The following is a 27833-nucleotide window of genomic DNA, read 5'->3' on the forward strand; positions in this document are numbered from 1 at the left end:
TAAATTCGATGTAGTTTTGTTTTTAAACTTCTACAATATGTCTTAAAATAACTGGAGAAACCCTGGAGGGTGCCAAAATCAATGTTGGGAGTTACTTCACTCAGGTAACATGAATGTGAATACCATCTGTGCTTTCAAACTTACAGGTACCAGAGATGCTGCTCAGGGCTCACGAAAGGATCCTTTCCCTTCCTGAGCAAGTAAAGAACCCAAAAGATTGAAATTAATTAGAGAGCCGGAAATAAAGCCACTGGAAGCTGATCAAAACGTGCCATGAGTTATCACAAATGTGACTTGGATTTTAAACCCCCAATCTCTTAAAACAATGAATCCAATCAGAAGTCTTCTATCTTAGTATTCTACTTTACTGAAGACGCTTGCAGCTCAAGAGTCCCACCCGTGCAATGATGATTTAATACAAAAATCAGTGTCATGAGGAATAACGTTTAACATATTTTGATTTCAGGAGGCTTCTGTAAAGCCCCAACGGCACTGCATCCTTCAAGACAATGTTCATTGTGGCTGGAGCACCCTACAAAACTAAATGAGTTCATGCACTCAAAAGGCCAGGCGGCCAGGTTCTAGCAGCTGCTGCAGGAAAAGGCTGAGCTTGACATTTCCAGTGTCGGGCATTTGGGATCTTTGGTAATACACAGAGAAATGGAAAGAATAAATTCATTCGTGAATGATAAGAAAAAAGCATCGAAGAAATTCTGGGGGTAGAAAGCCCAGGAGGTGAATTGTCATTTTTTACAACGGTTGTAACAAAGAGTTATCTCATCAAAATTACACACATGGTAGAAACAAAGTGCTACATGTTTCATTCCTACACATCCTGTGTGCTCATATTTTTAAAGAAGATGAAAAGTGTATCATTCTTAAAATGATAGATTCAATTAAGTTAATGATTAAATTTAATGGTACCAAGCTAAGAATATCTTTTTGCGGGATATTTAAATAGGTTTAAGTTTTAGATATGAGCTATGCTTCATCTCATATTCTACAAAAATTTTATAAACTGATTAGTAATATCCATTGAAAAAATGGAATGTCACCAGATGATGGCATATACTCTGTTATGAATGACAACTTTCCCCCTTTTGCAATTTCTAATTTTCACTCAATATTATTACCTATCCCAGGGAGGAAAACTACAGTTTATAATTTGTGTTCTAGAAATTTCCCACTAATCTAAACAAGTCATAGCTTCTTCCAAATGCTTACTATCTAGAAGTATTAAATAGAATATGCAAAACTTACTGCATAATGGGATGCAAATTCTCACATACCATTTCAAAGACGGTTAGCAAAAGGGAGACACACACACACACACACAAACACACATGCACTCGCAACTGTGTACAAAGGGGCTCCACGAAGCAATAACTTTTACTGTGCTCACTCATCTTAAAAAGACAGAAATACCTTAAAGTACATATTCAGTATTCCAGATGCCTTGAAAGGGAAAAATAATTTAAATACTTTGTCTAGGTTTTATAGACTATTTCCTGGCATCTAGAAAAGTAAGGCAAAGAAAAATTTACAAAGCAGTGTAAAATTCTGATGTAAACATAATTCTCACGGGTTAAAAATATAATTAGATGAAACCTACTTGTAGAGCAACTAGTTTAATGTGTTTCGTACTCTTGCCTAAAATAATGTATCAGAGGATAAAAATTCTTTGAAAATATACTGTACTTAGGGTATTTGTGTTCTAATACTAAAAATACAATGGTAACAGTCCAGTACCCAAGTTTTCAGCCGTTCTATTTTAAAATGTCATTGGCGAGGTCCCACTTTTCATACTCTAAAATTATATATGGAAACGAAACCCACTTGGGCAAAGTCTTTAGGCACCTCATTTAGTAACGTGCTTGCACATGAAGAGGCCCTAGGAGAAACTTTAGCCTCTTCCTGAGTTAAATTCCTCACGACATTAAATCTATGAGTCTTTGCTTTGCTTCCGTTAATATTGAATATTGAACTTCAGTAGAGATTGGTGGGTAAGGGCTCTTGGTGGGACAGACTGAGGCTTCAACCCCAGAGCTGCTTCTGAGATAAGACCTCAGGTGCATTATTCACTCTCTATAAAATAGAGATAATGGCATTAACCCTCATCGCGTTCTTCAGAAAATTAAGGGAAATGATGCCTATAAAGTAATAGCATAGAGTCTAGTACACAGTGTTTAATATGTGGTCATTACTGTTTTTAAGTTAACTGAATTTTTTTTTTTTCTGGCCACGCCATGCAGCCTGTGGGATCTTAGTTCCCTGACCAAGGATCGAACCCGGGCCATTGGCAGTGAAAGCACTGAGTCCTAAACACCGGACCACCAGGAAATTCCCAAGTTAATCGAACATTAACTGAAATATATTTTCAAAATTTATTTTGTAAAAATAAAAATAATTTATTCATGGGTTTCTACAGAATAATGAGATGTTACCCATTTGTTTCTTTTTAAGCTCCTAGTTTAAAAGCACTAATTTCTCTATAGAAACACTTGTGCAAAAAAAAACAATTGTTTCAATGTTGGTACTTTCTCAAATTAGAACTGAAAAAACATAGACTCCCTAGACCAATAACTACACTTACATATGACATAATTTTCTGAATAATGCACAAAGATTAAGAGCTGAACAGTGTTGTGTTTTGTTTCTTGAGAAAAATCACTGTCTTTCTATTACTACTCAGAATTTAATTTTTAAAAATAAGTTATAGAATTTCGGTGATGAGTTTTTCAAAACATCACAGATATAATAAAACTGTTTGACAACAAATGTGATAAAATATACAACTAATTACTTATGATAAAAACCATAGCAATATTTCATAACAACCATACCTCTAAACTGGAGAATGGTTTTAAATATCAACACTTGATAAAAACAATGCTTTAACACTCTGCTACAGGAGATCTGGGGATTAAAATTGGTCCACTTTAGTTCCCACCCAAGGGGGCTTACTTGGGGGAATTCTATAGGTAGGCTGATATCTGGGCCTCAAGGATGTTACCCTTGAGTAACATTACAGAGATTTGCAGGGTGCCTCAAACAAAACAAAGGAAACAGTTACAGGCCCTGAATGATCCACAAACACAGTGCACAATCATGTTTTTAAGTCTCCTATTAAAACATGACCCCTTTCTCTTTCTCTCCAGTGCCTTTCTCCATCACTGATGGGAATTAACCACTTAAAACCAGAATTACAAAGAGTACACTAATTTCCTGTCTAAAAAGGGATGGTTGATAACATAGGGAAATGTGATAAAATGATCTGTAGGAAAAACATAAAAATAACTCACATAAAATATAATGTTAGATATTTCTTCTGTTCTTGGATCCTAATTTTACACAGTTTTAGTTGTGTTGTTTGCATAATTGACCTAGATCCACCACTCATACTTGGAAAATACTTAAAGAAGGAAACTATTCAATCTGAGAAGTTGATATTCTGCTCTCCTTGTGAGAATCAAGGATGCTTAGAGCTGAAAGAGATTGTTAAACTCATTTATGAATTTCTCTGCTTTGATTTCTCACCCCCTCCTATCTCCCATTTTAAAGCCAAGATTTATTAACCTGGGCCAGTCACAAAGCTGGGAACACAGGCAGGAGGTCTGGACTCCCATTTCAATTCCCTTTCCAGTACCTTACACAATCCACAAAAGGTTCTGTTCCAACCATTAATAAAAACTCATCTAAAAAATGAGAAGGACACAAAGTCTATTAAGTCCCTGTTTTGTTGTTCTAATTCCCACTTATCAGAATAAGGGGGTGACTCTCAAAGTTTGCAATTATAATTAAGGCACTGATGATTCTCAGTAAAATAAACAGTAACCTACTGAAAATCAGTCTAAAAAAGATAAGGATATATGTATTAGTTCCTTTAAATTCCTTAAGAACACTAGAAGTAAATGCTATTATTCCCATTTTGCAGGGAAAGCAAATAAAGTACCTAAAGGTACTTTTAAGAAAGTGGTAGTTCTGGGGTTGAAGCTTAAATCTATCTTATCTGGGGCCCTTAACCACCATAAATAGAAGTAAATTTTAAAGGGTTCAGAACAGTGGCTCCTAACCAAGTAGTGGTGCCAGCCTTTGGGGGTCATGTGGAAATGTGTGTCACAATAATCGGGGTGCTCCTGACATTTAGTTTCTGGGGCCCAAGGATGTTAAACATCCTGCAACACGCGGAACAGTTTCTCACAACAACAAAAAGTATCACTACCGAATGCCAAACAGCATCCCCTTTAAGAAGCAATGGTTGACTACAATGAAAAAGAATCTGAAAAAGATGAATCACTTCGCTGTAAACCTGAAACTAACACAACACTGTAAATCAACTATACTTCAATTAAAAAAAAAAAAAGGAAAGAAAAAAAAGCAATGGTTTGGATGAATAAAAGATTAACATACTATAACAGGGTATTAAATGAAACAGGGGCGATCTGGGACACCTCCAAGTGATTCCTCCAATAATCTCTACTCTGATGTTACAGTGAGTAGTTCCTTTGCTTCTGGCATGGTTTAGAAACAAATGCTGCCTAAAGTTATTTGATGTTCCCAAGTGTTCTCCAGCTATGAAAACATCTGAGATGCTTACTGGGACCAATTATAAATAAAATGCACAATTGCTTCATATTTTTACATTCAAATTTGACCAAGAGTTGGAAGAGACATGTTTTATAATTTTCCATGCATTCACAATCACATATATGAAAAATGTTCTTTCATGGAAAACCTACTTACATCTGAAAGAAAACCTAATAAGCAAAATCTATACTGTAAATATGTAAACCGATTTGTTTTGCAGCTTAGATATGGGAAAGACTGGACTAGATTGGCATGTCTCAATCTAAGGTACGAGAAGCCGGGACAGTCCAAAGCAAGTATGTTTTGAAGATCTGTAGTTTTTCTATGGAAATGCTTCAGTTTTGCGTTTTCACACTAATGACAATTAAAACCTAAAAAAAAAAAAGTACAAGACATATACTTTAAATGATTGGGATGACCACCTTATAACCAAATACTATCCTGCAATTTTAGCAGTCAAGTTTATATTTCTGTTTACAATCACACTGCAGCCCAATGGTTCGGGGGTAAAGAGAAAAAAAAGTAGATTTAATATGCAAATATGCTTTCAAGCCAAATAAAACCCCAAAGCTGGTGTACTGTGCTATGGCACTAAAAGTTGCACGACTGTTAAGAGGGCCCCATTGGGAGAAACAATCATCAGGAGGCAACTGCAGCCAAGGCAAGCGGACCTCACCAGACCCCCGCAGGGGAATCAGGGCCACAGTCACCCTTACCAGGATGATTTAATGAAGCCTGTCAATTTACATTTGGCTAGAGTTTTATCATTTAATTCATAATTAACTTATACACTTTTTTTGGTATTAGCTGTATAATTGCTATAACTAGGATTAACTTATACCTACTCTTAAGAATTCCACATTTAACTAACATTAAAATAAGAGAAAGTCAGTACTAGGTATGGCAGATCTCTGGAACCTCTGGAGGTGCTGACATCACTTTCTTTGGGGAATTTCTCCTCCCCCACTGACGAATCACACTATGGGCGACCTGCCCCAGCAAAGTAGTGAGACACCCCTATTCTTCCTGACACAGTGACAGGTCCAGAGCAGGCAAGTCATGCAAGCAAGGCCAAGTAATCTTGAGATGACTGATATGGATAAGAAGGTACTTCTCAAACATCAGAAGTTTAAGACCCACATAAACTTGCCAAGGAGAAACTTTTCCAGTGCACAAAGAAAGCCTGCCTGAGAATAAAGCCAAAGCTGCATAGGGCCAAAGGGATGGAGGGAAGCAGGGATGGAGGGAGGGAGGGAGGGAAGGAGAGAAGGAATGAAGGAAGGAAGATTGATTAGACAGATATACAGACAAAAAGAATGTTGACAAGATTATTTCATCAGGTGAATTTCACACCCAAACCAAACTCCAGGAATGTCAATTGTCAGTTAATTTTGTATGAGTTTAAGATGAGTTTCTGTCACTTGTGACCAAAAGCTTTTTAACGAAGATACTGGGGATCAATAAGAATGTCTTTCTTACAAGGTAAACATTACTTAAATTTGAGAAACACTGGACATGATCTCCTCTAACTCTACAGTTCAAAGATCCTGTGTGTTTTAATTATTTCATCAGCTTAAAAAATCAGGGTTTTTTCTCTTCTTATAACCTCAGTATACTTATTCAACAGAAAGTAGAAATGATGACTTTTTAAAAAATAATTATTACCAGGGATATGAGATCAGATAGGGATCTTTTCTTTCTCAAGTTTAGATATAATAAAATTATTCCGAGAAGACAATTTGCAAAAAGTTAATTTTACTTTACAATTCAGAAATAAGGGAAAGGTCTCAAAGAATACAGAAGCTAACAATGGCACCTAAGACTTTAAAAAGCATGTTCACTACAAACTACAAAATGGGGTATGTGTATATATACATCTATGTATACATCCATATACAGAAGGCTTTTTATAAAGCTTTTTAGACTATTCATCAGGATGATTCTTATGAACGTAACACTTAGTTTACCTTACCTGCCTTAAATATTTAGTTGGCAATAAGTATAAATTCCTACCAGTTAGAGAAAATGAATAAAGCACTCACACCATGAAAAAAAATATGATTCAAAATAAAGTGAGAATACCAAGTCAGTAAATAAGATTACAGAGCTAAATATCAAACGAATGACTCATGTGGAAAGAGTTTCTTCAATTTTTATTCTTAGGTTGTAATTCATAGGCACTTTTTTTTTTTTTTTTTTTTACTGAGAATCTGATTTAACAGATATTTCCAAGGCCACATCAATCAGCTGTAACATTGATCAACTGAATCAACATCTGTCCAGCTAAAGTAATCTCATAGGAAGTCCTGCAAAGTCAGTAGCTAGTGTGCAGTCTAAATTCAAAAATTAGTCATTTTTCAACCGTCCACTATCAATCAACTCAGTGATTTATTTAATTGCCCTGAAGCCCTTACCAAAGCAAGAGGTTTTATCCTACAATTAGCCCTGAGAACAAAGAAAAAATCTAACTTAACGCAACAGTTAGGGGTTTAATAAATTGTTAGTTTGAAAAATATTTGAGGGACAAACTAATAAATACCAAGCAGTTTTTTTAAAGACTTTTCTCATACGAAAGAACTCCTTCCCAAGCATTATTAAAAAGTATTAGGAAGTTCAAGCATGTTTAGGTTAATTCGTGTTTTCAAATCTAGAAGAAGGGAAGCATGCATCTTAGTAAGACATACTCTCTGTAATCAGATAAGGGTGAAGGTACAAACTTTACCCATACAACTTGAAAGCATTTTCACATATTTTAAAAGAAATCGTATCAGAAACCAGACTCAAGTCATTTCTTCAGGTGGAACTATTTAGAAAGGAAATTTGGTTGCACAACATAATCAAAATGCTAAAAACTGCTCATCTTTAGGTACTGAAAACAATATTAAGAAAATACTGGCAATCTCTATAGATCTTCAGATCAAAAACAAAAAAAAGCTACTGAATTGTACTACAAGCCTATTTAAGTGTTACACTAAGCAAATAGATTTGAATGACTAATTGCCACTGATTAGTTCTGCCACAGTTTTAGGAATCATGATCTTGTATTGGGGGCTTTCAAAATGGAACTGAATATGAAACCCTGAGAACACTGGTGATAGAAGAGCAATGAGAAACATTTCAGGGGCTCCTATGGATTCTTCCAGATTCAATCCTATGCAAATTCAATCCACATGAGTACTTTTAGGGCACTAAAAGGTGTCTTAGAGCTGGCTATAAGGACCCTGGTCATAAGCAATACACGGATAAAAGGACATTATTACACCAGAATTACCATAATGAAAATAGAAATAATATCAAAGCCAGACTGAGTCAATGCCCACAGGACTTTATTATCTTCAGTATTAGTGACTGCTTAACAAAATATGCTTAGCAACTCGTTTGAAAATTGTGAAAAGTTTATATGCCTATATGATCACAGAAACATTTTTAAGATCGAATAGCAAGATTTATTTTACACCCATCATCTGACTTTAAGATAAATATCATGCAAATAAAAGGTTATAGCTTTTAGAGACACACACAGAGAGAGACAGACACAGGAAGGAAGGAAGGAAGAAAGAGAAAGAGAGAGAGAAGGAGAGATAGAGAGGAAGAGAGAGAGAAAGAGAGAAAGGAAGAAAGGAAGGAAGGAAGAAAGAGAAAGAAAAAGAAAGAAAGAAAAAAGAAAGAGAAAGAGAAAGGAAGGAAGAAAAAGAGAAAGAGAAAAAGAAAGAAAGAAAGAAAGATAGAAAGGAAGGAAGGAAGGAAGGAAGAAAGAAAGAAAGAAAAAAGAAAAAGAAAGAAAGAGAAAAAGAAAATCCCAAACACAGGACCTGAAACATCAACTAATTCACCACAGCTTTGCAATGTCAAATAAAAAGTCTATCATAGAAAACTACATGGGAGTGTAAAACTTCTGTTTCTGGACTTTGATCCAAGTAGTCATAAAAAGTTGTCCTCACTTAATATCTCCTATTTCCAGTATATGCCAAATATTCTCAAGCTTTTGCCTAGTGCAAAACAACGCAATAAAAGTCAATCATATTACCCCTACAATACTAAAGGATCAAAACCATCCCCCACAATCACAGAGCTGATTAGTAACTAATGAAAGATAAATTATTCTAATATGCTGTCAAGAATAACAACAGCTGTTAAAGTGGCATTAGCACCAAAAAGGCTCCATCTGTGAATGTACAAGCATTAAAGCCCTTAATGAACACAGCATCCCAAACCTGCAGGACTGCAAAGTTTTCTATAATAGCGAGGGTGGAAGTTTTCCATAGGTTTTAGTTACTAGTCTCAAGTTAATTTTTATGCCAATAGATTATATTATGAAATGTTCAACTGACACTCTCAAAATTCACTGAAACAGGTTTTGATTGCTAAAAAGCATCTATTTGTGTGCTACAAGCTATAGCTTTTAAGGAAAGATAATTATAGGAAATAATGTAAAATATAGCAGCGATAATTGCTTTCAAGGTCAACCAAAATTCACAGGTGTTTACATGAGAGTTAAGGAGGGCCAGAACCTTCCTTCTATTCAATGACTTACTATTGAGTGCAGACCATTCAGTTTGGGGAGAGAACAGAGAAGCATGCATGAATGTCAAACAACAATTAAATCAAATAAGGTAGAAATAATTCTACCAACCAGCCTGTTTACAGGCACAGCTGGCCATTCTAAGTGAATGCAAATTTATTTTAAATCTTAAAACACACCAAATGCCTCTACAGAACTATTCTCTTTCAAGGCTTTCCCAAATCACATACAGTGTTCATTTTATACATAGTCTAACAAAAGGGGAAAAAGCAAAGTAATGTGAGCTTTTCGTTAAAAACCAAAAACCAAAAACCACAACAAAAAACAGCTGTAAACAAAGTGTCTCCAATAAGCTTTTACCACAACCATGTGAATCACACTGTGTTCAGCAGGTTGGCATTTTTATAATTTGCTAATGTTCAACCTCTCATTCTGTGTCTCCAGGTCATGCCATCAAATAGAAGCCCAAACTGGAGTACTGTTCCGTGAAAAATCTCTGGCTACAGACAAGACAGATTATATTCTTCACACTGACTACTTTCAGCGCTTTATGTATAACTCCTAAAACTGAGGGCCTACACTACTCTTGATTATCTTACACTTTCGTTTTTCAACTTGAACTCAACATAAACTCTTCTCCCAAGATTACACACACACACATATATATACCACAGAAAGCGTTTCAGCGTATTGTCCACATCAACTATGATATAAAAACCCTAACTGAAGAGAAAATCTTTAACAAAGTCTCAATGATCTACATTTTACGCTAAGCAGTGTAATTTTGAGAACTGGGATTTTAATCCTATGCTATTTGGGAGAAAAAAGTAATGTGAAAAGAAATGTAACAACTCGTTCAATTTATTTTCCGGAAAAAAACCAACAAAAAAAAACCAAAAAAACGTTACTCAAACTTTTGGCGGGCTCTCAAAGTGAAGTGTTGTTATGTATGAGTTAAAAGCTGCCACCAAACAATCCCAAGTTTATGTCTTTAAAGGGAGAGGGGAGAAAAAAAGAAAAAGGACATTTACGCTGAGTTTAAAATAAATAATTTTGTTCTTTCTTAATAATCTGCCTAAAGAACATCCCTCTACACATTTAAAATATCAGCCCCGTTCTCCTGCCCACTCCGCATTATACTATGCGCTATAATTCATTAAGGGCGGAAGGGTGGAAGTATGCAAGGGTGAAAGGAAAACGGGGACAGATGGCCTCGGAGGAGGAGACCTCTCAAAACTGCTGGCTCCCAGCAATCGATAATTCCAGACCTAGATGGTCTTAGTGCCTCACCCCAACCCCGCAGAAAAGTGCCCTTCGAAAGGGAACCACTTTCCATTCAGGATTTATCCCCTGGCTCGCTCCAGATTTAGTATTTTGATAGAAGGCGAAAGCGGGAAGAGGATTTTAAAAGGCAGGCTGAGTAATTAAACAGAGGAGATAAGATCTGTCCCGAAGCCATCGCCTCTGTTAAAACCCCCCAAAAGTGATCAACTCGACACCCACTGAACATTCCTTAGGAGCAACGGAGTTAAAAAGCGCCCCATCTAAGACCTCAGAGTATTACATCTGCAGGAAGGTAGAGGAAGACAGAAATGTCACAGAGCACATTTTCAACGAAGCATCGCCCCGCCGGTGTGACCTGGGTGCAAGCACCCTGCACCCGGCCCCCACCGCGCCCCCGGGGAAAGTGGGGAAAGAGGGGGAGGATGCTTAAGGAAGTACCTTGTTTTGTCTCCAAAAGGCAACATAGCAAACGTGGCGAGTTGGAGATGCAGATGAGGCGGCGTCGGCGGACCCTGGACTCGAGGAGGCGCCGTGGGGGTGGGGGCTGGGGGCCGACGACGTGCCCAGGAGAGGCCAGCGACTCCAAGCCGGCTCCCCTACCGCCCCCGCCGTCGCGCCGCCGCCCGCCGCCGCCCGCTCGCCCCGCGCTGCGCCGCCCCCTGGCGGGGAGCGCCCGGCCGAGTCGCGGGGGTGCACCGGCGGGTGGGAGCCCAGCGTCCAGCCCCGGCCGGCCCCTTCAGCATCACCGCCCCGCTCGCGTCTCCCTCCCGGAGAGGCGGCCAGCGCCAGCTGCCCGAGGGCCGCTGCCGGGAGCCGGCGACGCCGAGATCCCGGCCCGTCCTTCAAAGGGGTGCGTCTGGAGTCAGCCCCGTGCCACGCGCAGCGGCCGGCCGGGCTTCGCACCAACTCCCCCGGCTTCGGGGCACCCGGCCGCCGGGCACTCTGCGTTTCGCCCTCCTAGCCCCTCGGCTTCAGCCGCGATTCCTCTCCAAGTCTCCCGCGAGCGTTTCCCACGCGCGCCCCGACTGCCCGCTGAGCAGCCGCCTCCCGAAGGATAGTCTGTCTCTCCTCCCCGCCCTCCGCAGCAGCCGCCCTGGCGCTTGGCTCCGGACCAGGAAGAGCTGGCCTTTGGGGTTGTCCCGGGCCGCGGGACCTGTCACCCCCCCCCAGGGTCCGCTCCCCGCCGCGCCTCCGCGCGGTCCTTTGTGTGCGCGCCGCGAACCCCTCCACAGAGCCCGTTCGGCGGCGCCGCCTTGCGCGCAAAAGCGGCCGAGAGGAGGAGCGCGGGACAACCAGGGGACTGGAAGGGGGCAAAAAACCGACAGCACTCACTCTGGGAAGGTTCCGGCATGTTGCTGCCCTTGGGGCTTCTTCGTGGTCTCGTGCCCTACCCGGGCTTCCCCGCCCCGCCAGGGCCGGGGCGAAGGGGGACGGGGGAGGAGCGGAGCCACAGGGACCGCATTGGAAAGGGTGCTTCCGGAGCGGCAGGGAAAGGGCTCAAAAACTGTTTTTGGTTTCGCTAAGGAGATTTAGGGGAACCAGGAGGCTAGAGAAGGGCTAGAGGAAGGCCCGTGAGCGCAGGCATAGGAAAATAGTCTTGCTCCCAGGGAATACCAGGGCTGCCAGCGTGTTGGGGGGAGGGAGGGAGGGAGAGGGGGGTCCGGCACGTTCAATTTTGGATTTGAACTTTGTGCAAGTTGGATCGAATCCGACGCTTGGGGTTTTCGGCTGTACTCGCCTTAAAGTCGAGGTCTCTACACCGTAACAGGATCACGGCCCTACTTCAAAGGCAAAGGGCCTGAGAGTGGAGACTGTTTAATGGTTAACGAAGGGGAAAATTCAATAAGGGACAGAGATCAGCCCCAGGTTACGCTCCATGCCCCGGCCGGGTCTTCCACGGGTCCTCTTCTTACCTGGTGCCTTTCCTAACAAAGTAAGAGAAGGTAAAGTCCCAGTGATCGTCCAGCCACGCTTCGACCGATTCCTGGTCCCACTGCTGCTGCGGCCGCGCGGAGCCGGGGCCGGCCCACTCCATGATCAGCGCGGCGCGTCTCTGCGGCTCCCCCGTGCAGGTTTTCCACCCCAGCTGGGGTCCCTCCCTCGGAGGAGCTGGACTCGGCCTCGAGACCCTCCCCCTTCGCCCCGCTCCAGTCCGGCCGGCTTTCGGCGGCGCTGCTCAGGCACCGGGCCAGCCTCCTGCCGCGCCCCGCCTCTCCCGGTCCTCACCGCTCCCAGGTGTGGCGGGCGGGGCGGGGTGCCGCAGCCCCGCGCTCTCCCTGGGGTCTGGCTGAGACTGGCTCTCGCAGGCTCTCGAGTCCCCAGATTCCGAGGCGCGCGCGGCGGCGACTGGCGAGCTCGGCGGAAGCCTAGTGGCCAGGACTAGAAGGCAGCCACGCGGCCGCTGGGGTGCGCTGTGTGCCGGCCGGCCCCGGACGAGCGCGCAAAGGTGACTGTGGGGGTGTGTGTTCGCTGAGCGTCCCACTCCAGGACAGGGAAGGGCGCGCCGTGGAGACCCATCCCAAGCCCAGAGAGCGGCAGCCGGGGGAAGTTTCTCCCGAAAGTGAGAGGTGCTGGTAGCCCGGGCCAGGGAGAACAATGACTGTCCCGCCTCGCTTTCTCCCAGCCCAGCGCTTGGGTTCGGGAGGAGCGGGGACCACCTCCTTCGGAGCTCAGCCAGCGCAGTGGCTCAGAGCGCCCCAGCCAAGCACCACGCCTCGGTGAGGAGAGTTGGGGCGTGTGTCACCGAAATAGATTTGCGGGTCCTGGTGGGTAACTTCCAACAAAGCCATTCCCGCGATTTAATGTTAATAATAACAATCATGATTACAAATTATGTGCCTTCGCATCAAAGGCTTAATTTGCATTAAGCCCCCTTTCTTGACTGGAAAAAGAAAAAAGTAAATTGAGATACAATAATCACGATGGTTTCTGTATGAAGTCAGAAAACAAGGGCATCTCCGTACCATTAGGTGAACTTGAAGGTACAGGAACTACCCAGGTACAGTGCAGAACAGCCAGTTAGCCCAATTTTAAATTAATTCATCATCTGTACTCAACTGGAATTAACACACACACACACACACACACACACACCACGGAAAAAAGTATCTGTTTAAAAGGGCTCAGCCTTCCTACCCGGTTTTGTCCTATCCCTATTACGCTTTACAAAAAAGAATTGGTGTCTTCCTTTGCTTTATCCTCATCCCTGTCTCCCTGCAGTTTTCATATGGTATTTTGCAATGACCTAATTTTTTGGGCAGAATTAAATTGGAGCTGTGTGTTTCACAACGTGTGAACGACACCATTAGCAGTGATATCCTAAAAGTGATTTAGCTGACATACTTTTAACAAACTCCTTTCAAAACACTGTTGGCAAGAATGTAAGACATTACTCACTGTGTAGAAACACATAATTCAACAGATAATATGAGAACTTTAAAAAATGTCTTCCAGTCCCCCAATGCAATGGTTTATACTTCCTGCATTAAATGTGTCCTTTTGTAACTTCAGTTTCTTTGAAACTTCATTATTGTATGCAAGTAGCCACAAACCAATAACAAGCAAAGGAGTATAGCATGAAGTAATGCATGATAAATTATATCCGATTTTAAAATGAAAGTTCTCTTCTAATTTGTTACTATGATAGTGATTATGGTGCTCATGGAATAAAGACTTTCTCCTCAGTGCTCAGTTTTTCCCTGTGGAAAGCCATGCATTTCTCCTCTCAAGAGGTCAATTATAATTTAAAAGTCTATGTCCTACTAAAGATGGAGTGAATTTTTGGCTTGAATTTCTTGCCTTGGTTGGCTCCCATGATTAACTAAACAGGCGTTATTCAAATGTCCATTTTCTTTCCTAACCTCAAAGGGTTAAATTATCAGCAACCAGGAAGGCTTCCTAAAAATTTGTGCAAGAAAAACAATCCATGGACTCTCCCATCAGTGAGTCTCAATTCTGCGTGGCATAGATGCTGCGTTGAGGGTTACTGTGAAGGCCTGTTACCTGAGTGAGTATATCTCAAGGGATGGGGGATGAGGCATTTCAAACTGTTCTAGTCTCTAGAAAACTCAGAGAAAACAGTACGTCTTGTAACTTTAAAGTACTTAAAGTTAAGCATATTTTGAACTGGCCTCACCCTGGCCTTTTGTTCTCCAGCTCCATTAATTCTTTATCCCATTTATTTGCTCCATTATTTTATGTATTTTCTCACTTTTTGGTATGGATTGCTCTAAGCATGTCTATCTTGTAGAGTAAGTTGAAGAATGAGTAAGTGATAAACATTACTAGGAAATAACTTGGAAAACGATATTAATACTACTTACAACAAACAAACATGCAACGACTTAACAGAAAGCCCTCCAGTGCATTCCCATTGAATAAAACCCAAACTCTCTACCATGGCTTAAAAGGTTCTGCATGATTTTTACCGACCTCTGCTGCTAAAGGTTTTATTCATACAACTAGAAAAAACGAACAAAACCATGGATAATCAAATTCCTTTTCCAAAAAAGAGAACACAAATTATAAAAGTCATGACATCTTTCCTGCCTTTTGTTTTGTTTTGTTCAAATACCACATAGCAGTTTCTGTGTCCTTGCAGCGAACCTATATACTCTAGGCTTGAGAAAACTGAGTAAACACATTTGCACATATAATGCGATCTAGGTTTCTCATTGTTGAAGGGGAAGCCTAGAAGGTACATTGTGGTGTTGAAATGGAATTGGATGTTAAAAATTAAATGTGTGTGTGTGTGTGTGTGTGTGTGTGTGCATGTGTCATGTGGGGAAATCCCACATGACAAGGAAATGCAGGCAGTTTCTAAGAGCTGTGGACAGCCTCCAGCTGACAGCCTACAAGGAGCTACATCCAGCAACAAAATGAATTCCTCAGTCTTATAACTGCAAGGAACTGAATTCCACCAACAACTGGAGTGAGTGCAGAAGCAGATATTTCCCCAGTCAAGCCTAGATAAGACCACGATGCCAGCCAATAAACTGGTTGCAGCCTTCTGGGATGCTAAGCAGAAGACAGCTTCATAATTGGCATCTTAATAACACTGGGTCCTAGAATCTAGTAACATAGTATATTTATTCATTTATTCCAATCTTTTCAATTTCTCCCAGCAATGTCTTGTAGTTTTTAGTGCATGTCTTTTGTTAAACTTATCTCAGTATATACTTCACCGTCACTGAGAGATACTAGAAGCAATGACATTCATGTGGCAATGAGTACACTTCGTCCCAGATTTGGTTTCTAAATACCATTATTCACTTTAAAAGAAACCAGGAGTCTTTGGAGAAAAGATTCCAGGTTTGTGTCAGGAAAAGTACAAAATGTGCCTGGAAAATCTTGTTTTGACAGAAAATAAGAAAATAAAAATGATGCCAACATATCAGAACAGAGGACATATCTGAAAGGGGCTTCCAATGTACATATCTAAAGCAATTGGAATATCAAAATATATATTGATTGCAACAAATTTTAAACCATTGACTAACATAAGAAACTGTGATTCCATACTGATATAATAACTAGATAACCAAATAAACAGAAGAGAAAGGGATGTTTCTTACAGTAGAACACCAACAAATAAATATAAAAAGAATCACGTAATTAGAAAAATATTAATATTAATGGTTACTAAAACTAATTAATGAGACTGATGATGGATGGGATATTTTCATAGCTTACAGCATCTCCTCACATAAGAATCAATATTGTCAAAATGACTACAAAATGACTACAAAATGACTACCCAAAATGACTACAAAATGACTACCCAAAGCAATCTGTCACTCCCCAACCCCATCCCCTCTCCAGACCAACTAATCTATTTTCCACCTCTACAGGTACCTACTCTGACCATTCAATATAAGTGGAATTATATAAAATATGGCCTTTTCTGTCTGGGTTCTTTCAATTAGCATAATGTTTTCAAGGTTCATCCAGGTTGTAGCATGAATCATTCCTTTTTATTAGTGAATAAATTCCACTGTATGGATATACCATGTCTTGTTTACCCCTTCTTTGATAGATGGACTTTTGGATTTTTCTACTTTTAGCTATCGTGAATAATGCTTCTGTGAATATTATTGTATGTTTTGTGTGGACCTATGTTTTGTGTGGACGTATGTTTTCAATTCTCTTCTGTTTAACTTTTTAAGGCACTGACAAATTGTCTTCCAAAGTGATTGCACAATTTTACATTCCCATGATCTATGCATGAGGGTTCCAATTTCCCTACATCCTCATTAATATGTACTGTTGTCCATCTTTTTTTATTACAGCCTTCTTAGTGGGTATGAAGTGGCAGCTCATTGTGGTTATAAGGGTTTGATATCATCCTCCTGCAAAAGAGTTACAAAGAGTTCCATTCTATCTAAAATCAATAAACATATATTTTGTTTTATACTACTCTGAAACAAATGTGAGGTAAGATTCTCAGAAGACAGCTATTCTTTTTCCTTATCTAAACATCTTTAACATTTCATAGTACTTAGCATATTTTAAATTATTTATTATTCCTAAAATTTGTCCAAGACTCTCTCCTGTTTCCTAAACTTGGGGGCAACATAAGGCCTCAAAATACAAAGCTCTTAATTAAGATTTGACATATATTAACTTTGAGAGAAAAGTCTTTCTATCTCTCATTTTCCTATTTATCCTATATGTAAGCATTATATGACAGTGTAGGGATAAGGATTGAGATAACACATTTAATTTGTTGTCCTTTGTGACTCTAGATTTTTTTCCTTATTAGTCATTAATCAGTCTTTCCTGGTAATTTACTAGCTATTACCTTGTTTTTGTCTGTAATGAACCCACCTGTCTTAGTATTACTTGAAAACTTTCATAAACATACTATAAATTCCTTTCTGTTGCCTAACATGGTATTCAATATAGACAGTGGGTTTTAGAAATTGGATGATTTATTTGAACATGTGGTAGGGTGAAGTGACATTTGTTAGAGTGGCTGTTTGTACCTTTACACACACATTCCCTTGGTTGAGTCTTTCAAATGAGGTGACTGTGATTGTGGCCAGGACTCTAATATCTAGCTGAGGAGAGGATTATTTTAGTTTACACAAAAAAATGGTGACAATGATTTGCCCAGATGGATTTTCCAAGCTGATAAGATAGGGCCAAATGCTGCAAGCCATTTTCTACAGTGTTAGGGCTTTTGAGAGACTTCTGTTGACATGTCCAAATATATTCTGTTGAGGTGATTGCTCTCTTTTTCCCATGTTTATATAAATATTCATCCAATGATACTGTGTTCATACAATTTAAGCATTTCTCAGTTTTGTTTGTAGGCTTTTAGTTCAATCATTGACTAAATGTTTCATTCATTCACAATTTATTCACCCAGGATTCATAGTGGTGTGCCTATGATTTTTATTATTATTATTATTATTATTAAAACATTATGTCCTCAAAGACCTCCCTGACCTTTCCTTCAAGCTATCATACGTTTATTCAGTTGTACAGAGGCTAATCCACACATTCTATACAACCTTACCTTAGATATCCTAGCTTAAATATTACAACTTTACCCTCATGTGAGTGCATGTTGGGACATTCAGCTTAGTGTCCCTTCATCCTTGCAAATGTGCACAACTAAATGTTAATCACCATATAACCCATCTTACCAATTACACACAATTATTTTGTTTTGTCCTAGAAGTCTATACTAATAAGCATTCATGTTTCTGTGTCAATATACAGTGAGTTTTAAAAAGAAAGTAAAGCAAATTATGTACATATTTTCTGTCTTGCAATTTCTTTGTTATACTGACTCTTCCTAAGAGGGTTAATATTCTTAGTTGATTCTCAAGTTCAGATTGATATTGGCAAGAATCCAACTTCCCCAGTTCAAGTATATCTTTCTCACCAGTCAACCTTCTTGCTTTTGCTGTTTACATCTTTAACAAAATTACATTTAATTTGAGCTAGTGGGAGCTTTGATAATTAACCATATAAAATTGTTCTCTCTCCCTCCTCCCGCAAGGATATCATACTTATCTAACCAAAAATTTGAGGCATATTCTATTTCCTCAAATATATGAAAAGGAAGAATAGACAAGGCTATGTATTCTAGCAACTGGAATTAAAAGATATGATCATCAGCAGATATTCCATTTATCATGCAGTTTATATCATGAGGGGATCTGTCACTGCTGTAATTAGCATGTATACCTGTGTAGTCTGGGACCTACGGTTACCTCTATAAATGAAAGGTTGTATCCAGAGTTCTCTTTGGTACTGCATCATTTGTTTCAATTTGAATGTGCAATGAATCACATGGTCACAGTCCATAAACTTGAGTAGAATGTAGCACTGGGCTTGGATGACATGGTTTTACGGTTACAGATGTTCTCTGATTTTTCAAATTTGCTTTGTACTAAATGATCCACCAAATACCATCTTTTTAGAAAATTTTTCTCTCAGTACCAGCTGCATTCACTTTCTCTAAGGAATCTTGACCCCTAAATAATAAATTCAGTGAGTTCCCCAAGTCCTATTCTACGTCTTACATCATCATATTACTTTCAACAACTTTAGAAGTCAGGAATTTGACGTTCCTCGGTCTCATTTTGTTGGCTTCATTGGTCAAATTCTTATTGTTAGAAATGATTTTAGAATCCTAATTTTAGTACCAATACTCTGTAAGACTAAGACTTGATCTTGCAGAATGGATGCCGGCTCTGATCTTAGTCAACTTAGAGAGCCATATAAAGCCTCAGTTTTCCTATATATAAAATGGGTAAGAGCCAGATCAAGATGGCAGAATACAAGGACACAGAGGTCACCTCCCTCCACGAATACATCAAAAATACATCTACATGTGGAAGCGTTCTCACAGAATACCTGCTGAATGCTGGCGCAAGATATCATACAAGCAAAATTGCAAGAAAGATCACCACATAACCAGGTAGGATGAAAGAAAGGGGGGAAAAAAGGAATCAGGACAGGACCTACACCCCTAGGAGGGAGCTGTGAAAGAGGAAAGATTCCCTCACTCTGAGAAGCCCCTTCACCAGCTGTGAGATCAGCTGGGACAGAAAGGGAGCTTCAGAAGCTCAGAGGAGAGTGCAACAGCTGGGTTGTAGCAGGCAGAACAGCGAGAAACCTGCACAGAAGGTCCTGACCATCTTGCTGCAGTCCCCAGCCTGAGGACTCATGTTGGCTGGTGGGTGCAAGGCCTAGGTGCTGAAACTCGGGCTTCAAAGGACAGACCTGGGGAGAGGACTGGAGCTGGCTGCATGGAGACAGCCTGAAGGGGCTGGAGTGTGGTCCAAGCCACAAGTGGGGATGTGAGCAGGAAGGGGCCTGGCTCTGCCATTAAAGCCCCATTGTTAAGGTGTGCGCTCAAAGGGAGGGGCAGGGACCGCCACAGCAGCCTCGTTCTTGGGGTGCAACAGTGGGCGCAGCTCCACCTCTACAAGTTCTGGGAGCACCCAAGTACCAGCAGGTTGCCCACACACAGAGGCAAGGCTGAAATCCTAGCCAATTCTCAGGGGCTGCATGACTTCATAAGCAGGGCTGAAATCCGAGTGTCTCAGCAGCTGTGCGATCTGTGGATTTATGTACCACAGGCGGCTTTGTAAACTCAGTGCCTGTGGACATCTAAGTGGATTACTGCAGGCAAGCATGCAGGGGCAGGGCTGGGATCTGGATAGACTTAGTAGCTCCCAAGGCAGGTCTAAGTGTGTCACTATGGCAGTCTTTGTGCCGGACCTCAGTGGTTCTGTTCCAGAAGATCTGTGCTAGTTGCTTTGTGAGCACAGTGCCTGGGGGACTGAATTCCCACAGTTGATGCAGGGCTGAGGGCAGTGCCATTTACAGTGTACTTTATGAGCCTGCACAATGGGTAACAGGTGGCACCACAGAGCACACTTTCTGGTGGACAGCTCCTGCAGAGGAATACTCAGTGAGGCCTGTCCCAGTAGGAGTGTTCCAGTCCTGCTTATCCCACTCTGCGGTTCAGAAATAGATCTGGGAGTGTCTACTCCAACAACCAGGGAGCAGACCTGCCCTTAACAGGGCTGTGACAACCACAGAGAAAAGATGAGGCTCTGCACAATATCCAGTGCAGGCTCTAGTCACCACAACAGCAATCCTACCCCCTATCAAGGGGATAATGGCCAACACACACTGAGGAAAGACAAGGCAATACTCCTTCGTAAAAATAGCCCTTCAAGACCACAGTAGTAACTGTTTCTCCTAAACTCATAGATTCGGAGTAACATAAGTAAAATGAAGATGCAGAGGAACCACTCCCAATTAAAAGAAAGAGAGAATTCCCCTGAAAGAACAAACAATGAAACAAACATCTCTAGTCTACCAGGTCCCAAGTTCAAAAAGGACATAATGAAAATATTGAAGGAATTGAGAAAGGATATTGATAGAAATGCAGATTACTGTAAAAAGGAACTTAAGCCAATTAAAATGAGAAAGCTCATTTGCTCAGACAAACTCATTTACTGAGCTAAAAGTAATCAGGAGAAAACTGGATGATGCAGAAGAGCGAATAAGTGATCTGGAAGCTAGAATAATGGAAATCATCTAATCAGAACAGCAGACAGAAAGACAAGTGAAAAAAATGATAGCAATATACAAGACCTATGGGATAATACAAAGCACCACAATCTATACATAACAGGGATCCCAGAAGGAAAGATAGAGAAAAGGGGATCAAAAAATGTATTTTAAGAAATTATGGCTGAAAACTTCCCAAACCTAAAGGAGTAAACAGATAACCAAGTATAAGAAGCACAGAGGGTCCCAAACAAGATGAACCCAAACAGACCTTCACCAAAGACATACTATAATTTAAGTGGCAAAAATTAAACATAAGGAGGCTTCTAAAGGCAGCAAGAGAAATATAATTACAAGGGAACCCCCATAAGGCTATAAGCTGATTTCTCTACAGAAATGTTGAAGGCCAGAAGGGAGTGGCAAGATATATTCAAAGTCCTGAAAGGAAAAAACTTGCAACCTAGGATGCTCTAGCAGCAAGATTATCATTTAGAATATAAGGAGAGATAAAAAAATTTTCTAAGACAAGCAAAACCTAAAAAGAACACAGCAATACTAAACTTATCCTAAAGGAAGCAGGGAAAGGTCCTCTCTTAACAGAAAAGAAGTAAGAATCTATAGGAAAGAGAAAATCACAATTGGAAAGTAAATCACTTAAATAAGCCAGTACACAGATTAAAAAAAAATCAAAAATTTTTTGTGAAACTGATGACAACCACAATGAACAGCAAAAGGATGAACATAAAAGATGTAAAAGAGGACGTCAAAATCATAAAATATAGGGGAGGAGAGTAAGAAAATGTAGATTTTTTCCCTCTAGAATGCATTTTAGCCTATAGGACTACAAGTCTAAGGCAAGTAGAGATAGGAAGGGGTTAACATACTTGAAAAACAGGGTAACCACAAAACAAAAACATGCAATAAATTCACAAAAACCAAAAAGAAGAGAACATAAGTATAATAGAAAAGAAAATCATCAAACCACAAAAGGAAAAACAAAAAGAAAAAGAAAGGGACAAAGAAGAAATATAAAATCAATGGGAAAACAAGGCTTAAAATGGCAATAAATATGTATTTATCAATAATTACCTGAAATGGCAACAGACTAAATGGTCCAATCAAAAGGCACAGAGTGGCAGATTGGATAAGAAAATAAGAGCCTACAATATACTGCCTATAAGAGACCCACTTTAGGGCAAAGGACACAAATAGATCAAAAGTGATGGATGGAAAAGATATTTCATGCAAATGGGAATGACAAGAAAGTGGGGGTAGCAATCCTCATATTAGACAAAATAGACTTTAAAAACAAAGAAGACTTTAAAATCAAGAAAGATAAAGAAGGACACTATATAATGATAAAAGGATCAATACAAGAAGAAGATATGATACTTGTTAACATATATGCACCTAATATAGGAGCACCTAAATACAGAAAACAAATATTAACAGATGTAAAGGGAGAAATTGACAAGAATGCAATAATAGTAGACTTTACCACCTCACATCAATGAACAGATCTCCCAGACAGAAAATCAATAAGGCAATAGAGATCCTAAATGATATAGTGGAACAGTTAGACTTCATTGATATTTTCAGAACATTACATCTAAAAACACCCCACAAAAAAACAGAATACACATTTTTTTCAAGAGTGCAAGATATTGTCTCTAGGACTGACCACACAGTAGGACACACAAAAAACTTCAACAAATTTAAGGAGATAGAATTTATTTAAAGCATCTTTTCTGACCACAATGGCATGAAACTAGAAATCAAACACAGAGAGAGAAATGAGGGAAAAAAGCTATTACATGGAGACTACACAACATGATACAAAAAACAAACAAACCAACCAACCAATGGATCAACATTGAGATCAAAGAGGAAATTAAAAAATACCTTGAGACAAATGACAATTAAAACACAACCATACAAAATCTATGTGATGCAGCAAAAGAAGTTCTTAGAGGGAAGTTCATAGCAATACAGGCCTTCCTCAAGAAACAAGAAAAATCTCAAATAAACAACCTAAACCTCCCACTTAAAAGAATTAGAAAAAGAAGAACAAACAAAACCTAAAGTCAGCAGAAGAAGGAGATAATAAAGATCAGAGAGAAAATAAATGAAACAGAGACTTAAAAAAATTAGAACAAATCAATAACACCAAGAGCTGGTTCTTTGAAAAGGTAAACAAAATCAGCAAACCTCTGGTCAGCTCACCAAGAAGAAAAGACAGAGCACCCAAAGAAACATAACAAGAAATGAAAGAGGAGAACTAACAACTGATACCACAGAAATACAAAAAACTGTAAGACAATACTATGAACAATGATATGCCCACAAATTGGACAACCTAGAAGAAACAGGCAAGTTTCTAGAAACATACAGCCCACCAAAACTGAATCAAGAAGAAATTGAAAACTTAAACAGACCAATGACTAGAAGTGAAATAGAATGTGAAAAAAAAAAAAACTAAAAACAAAAAAAACAAAAAACAAATAAACAAAAAACTCCCTGCAAACAAAAGTCTAGGCTTTACTGGAGAATTCTCCCAAACATATGAAGAAGAACCCATACTGATCCTTCTCAAACTCTTTCAAAAGATTGAAGAGGAGGGAACATTCCCCAAGTCATGCTAGAAAGCCACCATCACCCTGATACTAAAAGCAGACAAAGACAATACCAAAAAAGAAAACTACAAGCCAAATCTTTGATAAATATAGATGCAAAAGTTCTCAACAAAATATTAGCAATCAGAATCCAACAACACATAAAAAAGATCATACACCACAATCAAGTTGGATTCATCCCAGGGTCACAATGATAGTTCAACTTAGACAAATCAATCAATGTGATACAGCACATCAACAAAAGAAAAGACAAAAACCACACGATCATTTCAATAGATGTGGACAAAGCATTTGATAAAATTCAACATCCATTCATGACAAAAATTCTTACCAAAGTGGGTGTAAAGGGAAAATATCTCAACATAAGAAAAGCTATTTATGACAAACCCACAGCTAACATAATACTCAATGGTGTAAGGCTGAAAGCCTTCCCACTAAAATCTGGAACAAGATAAGACTGCCCACTCTCACCAGTTGTATTCAATGTAGTATTGGCAATCCTAGCCATAGCAATCAGACAAGAAAAAGAAATAAAATATATCCAAATTGGAAGAAAAGAAGTAAAAGTGTCATTATACACAGATGACATGATACTACATATAGAAAACCCTCAGGATTCCACACAAAAACTACTAAAACTGATTTAAAAAATTCAGCAAGGTAGCAGGAAACAAGATTAAGATATAGAAATTGGTTGCATTTTTTTACACTAATAATGAAATATTAAAAAGGGAAAGTAAAAAATCAATCTGTTTTAAAATTGCAACCAAAAAAAAAAAAATACTTAGGAATAAACCTAACCACGGAGGTGAAAGGCCTATATGCTGAGAACTATAAAACACTGAGAAAGGAAACTGAAGCTGATTCAAAGAAATGCAAATTGGTGCAGCCACTATGGAGAACAGTATAGAAGTTCCTTAGAAAACTAATGCTCTTGGATTGGAAGAATTAATATTGTTGAAATGGTCACACCATCCAAAGAAATCTAAAGATTTAATGTGATCCCTATCAAATTACCTGTGACATTTTTCACAGAACTAGAAGAAAAAATCTTACAATTTATATGGAACATAAAAGACCCAGAATTGCCAAAGCAATCCTGAGGAAAAAGAATAAAGCTGGAGGAAAAAGAATAAAGCTGGAGGGCTTCCCTAGTGGTTAAGAATCCACCTGCCAATGCAGGGGACATGGGTTCGAGCCCTGATCTGGGAAGATCCCATGGGCCATGGAGCAAGTAAGCCCATGTGCCACAACTACTGAGCCTATGAGCTGCAACTACTGAAGCCAACGAGTCTAGAGCCCATGCTCCGCAACAAGAGAAGCCTCCACAATAAGAAGCCTGTGCACTGAAATGAAGAGTAGCCCCCACTCTCTGCAACTACATAAAGCAACGTGTGCAGCAATGAAGACCCAACGCAGCCAATAAATAAATTAAAGCAAAGAAACAAAAAAACAAAGCTGGAGGAATAACCCTCCCAGACTTCAGACAATACCAAAAGCCTACAGTAATCAAAATAGCATGGTATTGGCACAGAAACAGACATATGGACTAATGGGTCAGAAATAAACCCACACACCTAAGGTCAATTAATCTTCAATGAAGCAGGCAAGAATATACAATGGAGAAAAGACAGTCTCCTTGGCAAGTGGTAATGGGAAAGCTGGAAAGCTACATGTAAATCAATGACATTAGAACACACCCTCACACCATACACAAAAATAAACTCAAAATGGCTTAGAGACAAATATAAGACACGACACCATAAAATTCCTAGAAGAAATCATAGGCAAAACATTCTCTGACACAAATCGTGCCAATGTTTCCTTAGGTCAGTCTTCCAAGGCAACAGAAAGAAAAGCAAAAATAAACAAATGGGACCTAATCAAACTTATAAGCTTTTGCACAGCAAAGGACACCACAGACAAAACAAAAATACAACCTACAGACTGGGAGGAAATATTGGCAAATGATGCGGCTGACAAAGGCTTAATTTCCAAAATATACAAACAGCCCATACAACTCAATATTGGAAAAACAAATAACCCAACCAAAAAAATGGGCAGAAGACCTAAAGAGACATTTATCCAAAGAAGACATACAGATGGCCAATCAGCACATGAAAAGATGCTCGATATCGCTAATGATTAGAGAAATACAAATCAAAACCACAATGAGGTATCATCTCACTCTGGTCAGAATGGCTATCATCAAAATGTCTACAAATAATAAATGCTAGAGAGGGTGGGGAGAAAAGGGAAAACTCCTACACTGTTGGTGGAAATGTAAATTGGTGCAGCCACTATGGAGAACAGTTCCTTAAAAAACTAAAAAATAGAGCTACCCTCTGATCAGGCAATCTCAGTCGTGGGTATACATCTGGAAAAAATGAAAACACTAATTCAAAAAGATACATGCACCCCAATGTTCATAGAAGCACTATTTACAATAGTCCAAACATGAAAGCAACCTAGGTGTCCATTAACAGATGGATGGATAAAGAAGATGTGGTATATATACACAATGGAATATTATCCCATAGATAACAGAATGAAAATATGAAAATAATGAAATAATGCCATTTGCAGCAACATGGATGGACCTAGAGATTATCATACTAAGTGAATTAAGCCAGCCAGAGAACTACAAATACCATATGATATCACTTATGTGTGGAATCTAAAATATGATACAAATGAACTTATCTACAAAACTGAAACAGAGTCACAGACATAGAAAACAAGCTAATGGTTAGCAAAGGGAAAAGGGGATGGGAGAGGGATAAAGTAGGAGTTTGGGATTAGCAGAGACAAACTATACAAAACAGATGAACAAGATCCTACTGTAAAGTACAGGAAGCTATATGCAATATCCTGTAATTAACCGTAATGGAAAAGAATATGAAAAAGAATCTGTATATATATGTATAACTGAATCACTTAGCTATACACCAGAAATTAACACAACATTGTAAATCAACTATACTTCAATTTTTTAAAAATGGATAATAATAAAATAAGAGAGACTTCTTGCCTGAGCAGGATTGATACTGAAAAGAAAAACCCACTTAAAATGAATACACTTCAAATATCATTTTACATTATTTATAGCAAATTGTATGAAGCTTGCAAATTCATCTTTAAAAATGAAAGCTAAACTATATGAAAATAAATTCATCTTAATTCATAGCTAACATTGCAAAAAAGTTATTTCTTTGCATAAATAAAGAATGAATCAGTTATTAAGTTTTGGTATTCTTTTTTGGGATAAAATCATATCATGATAGACAATCTTTACTTTGTATTTGGCTTTTTAGCAGGATCACAATCTTTTGATAAATTCTTCTTTTATGAAGAACATAACCTGTTAACAGTTTGCTGATTTTCTCTTTTTCAGTTGTTAACTATTCTAAATTCTGCCAGGTCCGCATTTGTTATGTCTTTGCCTGTGATCTAAATAGTGTTCCAACATGGTTTTTTTGTTTTGTTTTGTTTTTTATCAACTTCACCTCTTCCAACATCTACAATTATACTTTGTTGTTGGTTTTCACTGTGGTGCTGGATGTTTGATACAATTAACAAGAAAGTGAAGGACAAAAACTCTGGCTCTTGAACTGAACTGCCGGCATTAAGTAGAAGTGATTCTTGTTTGAGCGGGAATTCATTCTATAAGTGGTCAACTTATTAGTGAATGTTTTGTGTTATTGTGACTTTTACTTTCTTCTTACTTACTGGGACTCAGTAAATGAATACTGATATAAAATCTCCCTAACTCATCTATATTATAGAGAAGACTAAATGTGAGACTATATCCAAAATATGTGCACAGTGCCTGGCATACATGAACCAAACCATACATATTAGTGATTGTTACTAGTCTCATTATTTTATCAGCATTCTTTAACAAAGGTAGTTAAACCATACACAGTAAGTCTTTGGGGTACCCACTAACGAAATGGACTTAACCATCTAGCAATTTTCATAAACTTTTAGGTTCATAGACCACTACAGTGATCTGGGCCACCCATTTCACTTCAATTCACCAGAGTTTACGTCCACAAATCAACTAACAAAAAATACTTTTTTGGAAACTCTTTGGCCCAATCCATTCATGCTGTTTTTCTCTTCAAAGGGAGGATGTAGGAAGTATAGATAAAGAATTGAGGACTCTAAGTCAGAGATTGAAAAGGAGAACAGTTTTTGGCTGAATCAGTCTCTGAATGACAGACCAGGACAGTATGTTAGCTGCAATTTCTTTTAGAGACTTTGCC

The 27833-nt window shown here is 39.1% G+C and overlaps 1 protein-coding gene across 1 annotated transcript in view; it reads right to left on the reverse strand.

Annotated features, from left to right (window-relative positions):
* The window catches only part of LOC130834974 (cGMP-specific 3',5'-cyclic phosphodiesterase-like), a 44606-nt gene extending 31708 nt beyond the window's left edge, over nucleotides 1–12898 (reverse strand). The window contains exon 1 of the mRNA XM_057706120.1: nucleotides 12307–12898. Within this exon, the coding sequence (XP_057562103.1) occupies nucleotides 12307–12428 (122 nt within the window). The 5' untranslated portion in view covers nucleotides 12429–12898. The remainder of the gene's footprint in view (nucleotides 1–12306) is intronic.
* Between the last annotated feature and the right edge of the window lie 14935 nt (nucleotides 12899–27833).

Source organism: Hippopotamus amphibius, chromosome 13, assembly GCF_030028045.1.
Source record: "Hippopotamus amphibius kiboko isolate mHipAmp2 chromosome 13, mHipAmp2.hap2, whole genome shotgun sequence".
Lineage (NCBI taxonomy): Eukaryota > Metazoa > Chordata > Mammalia > Artiodactyla > Hippopotamidae > Hippopotamus > Hippopotamus amphibius.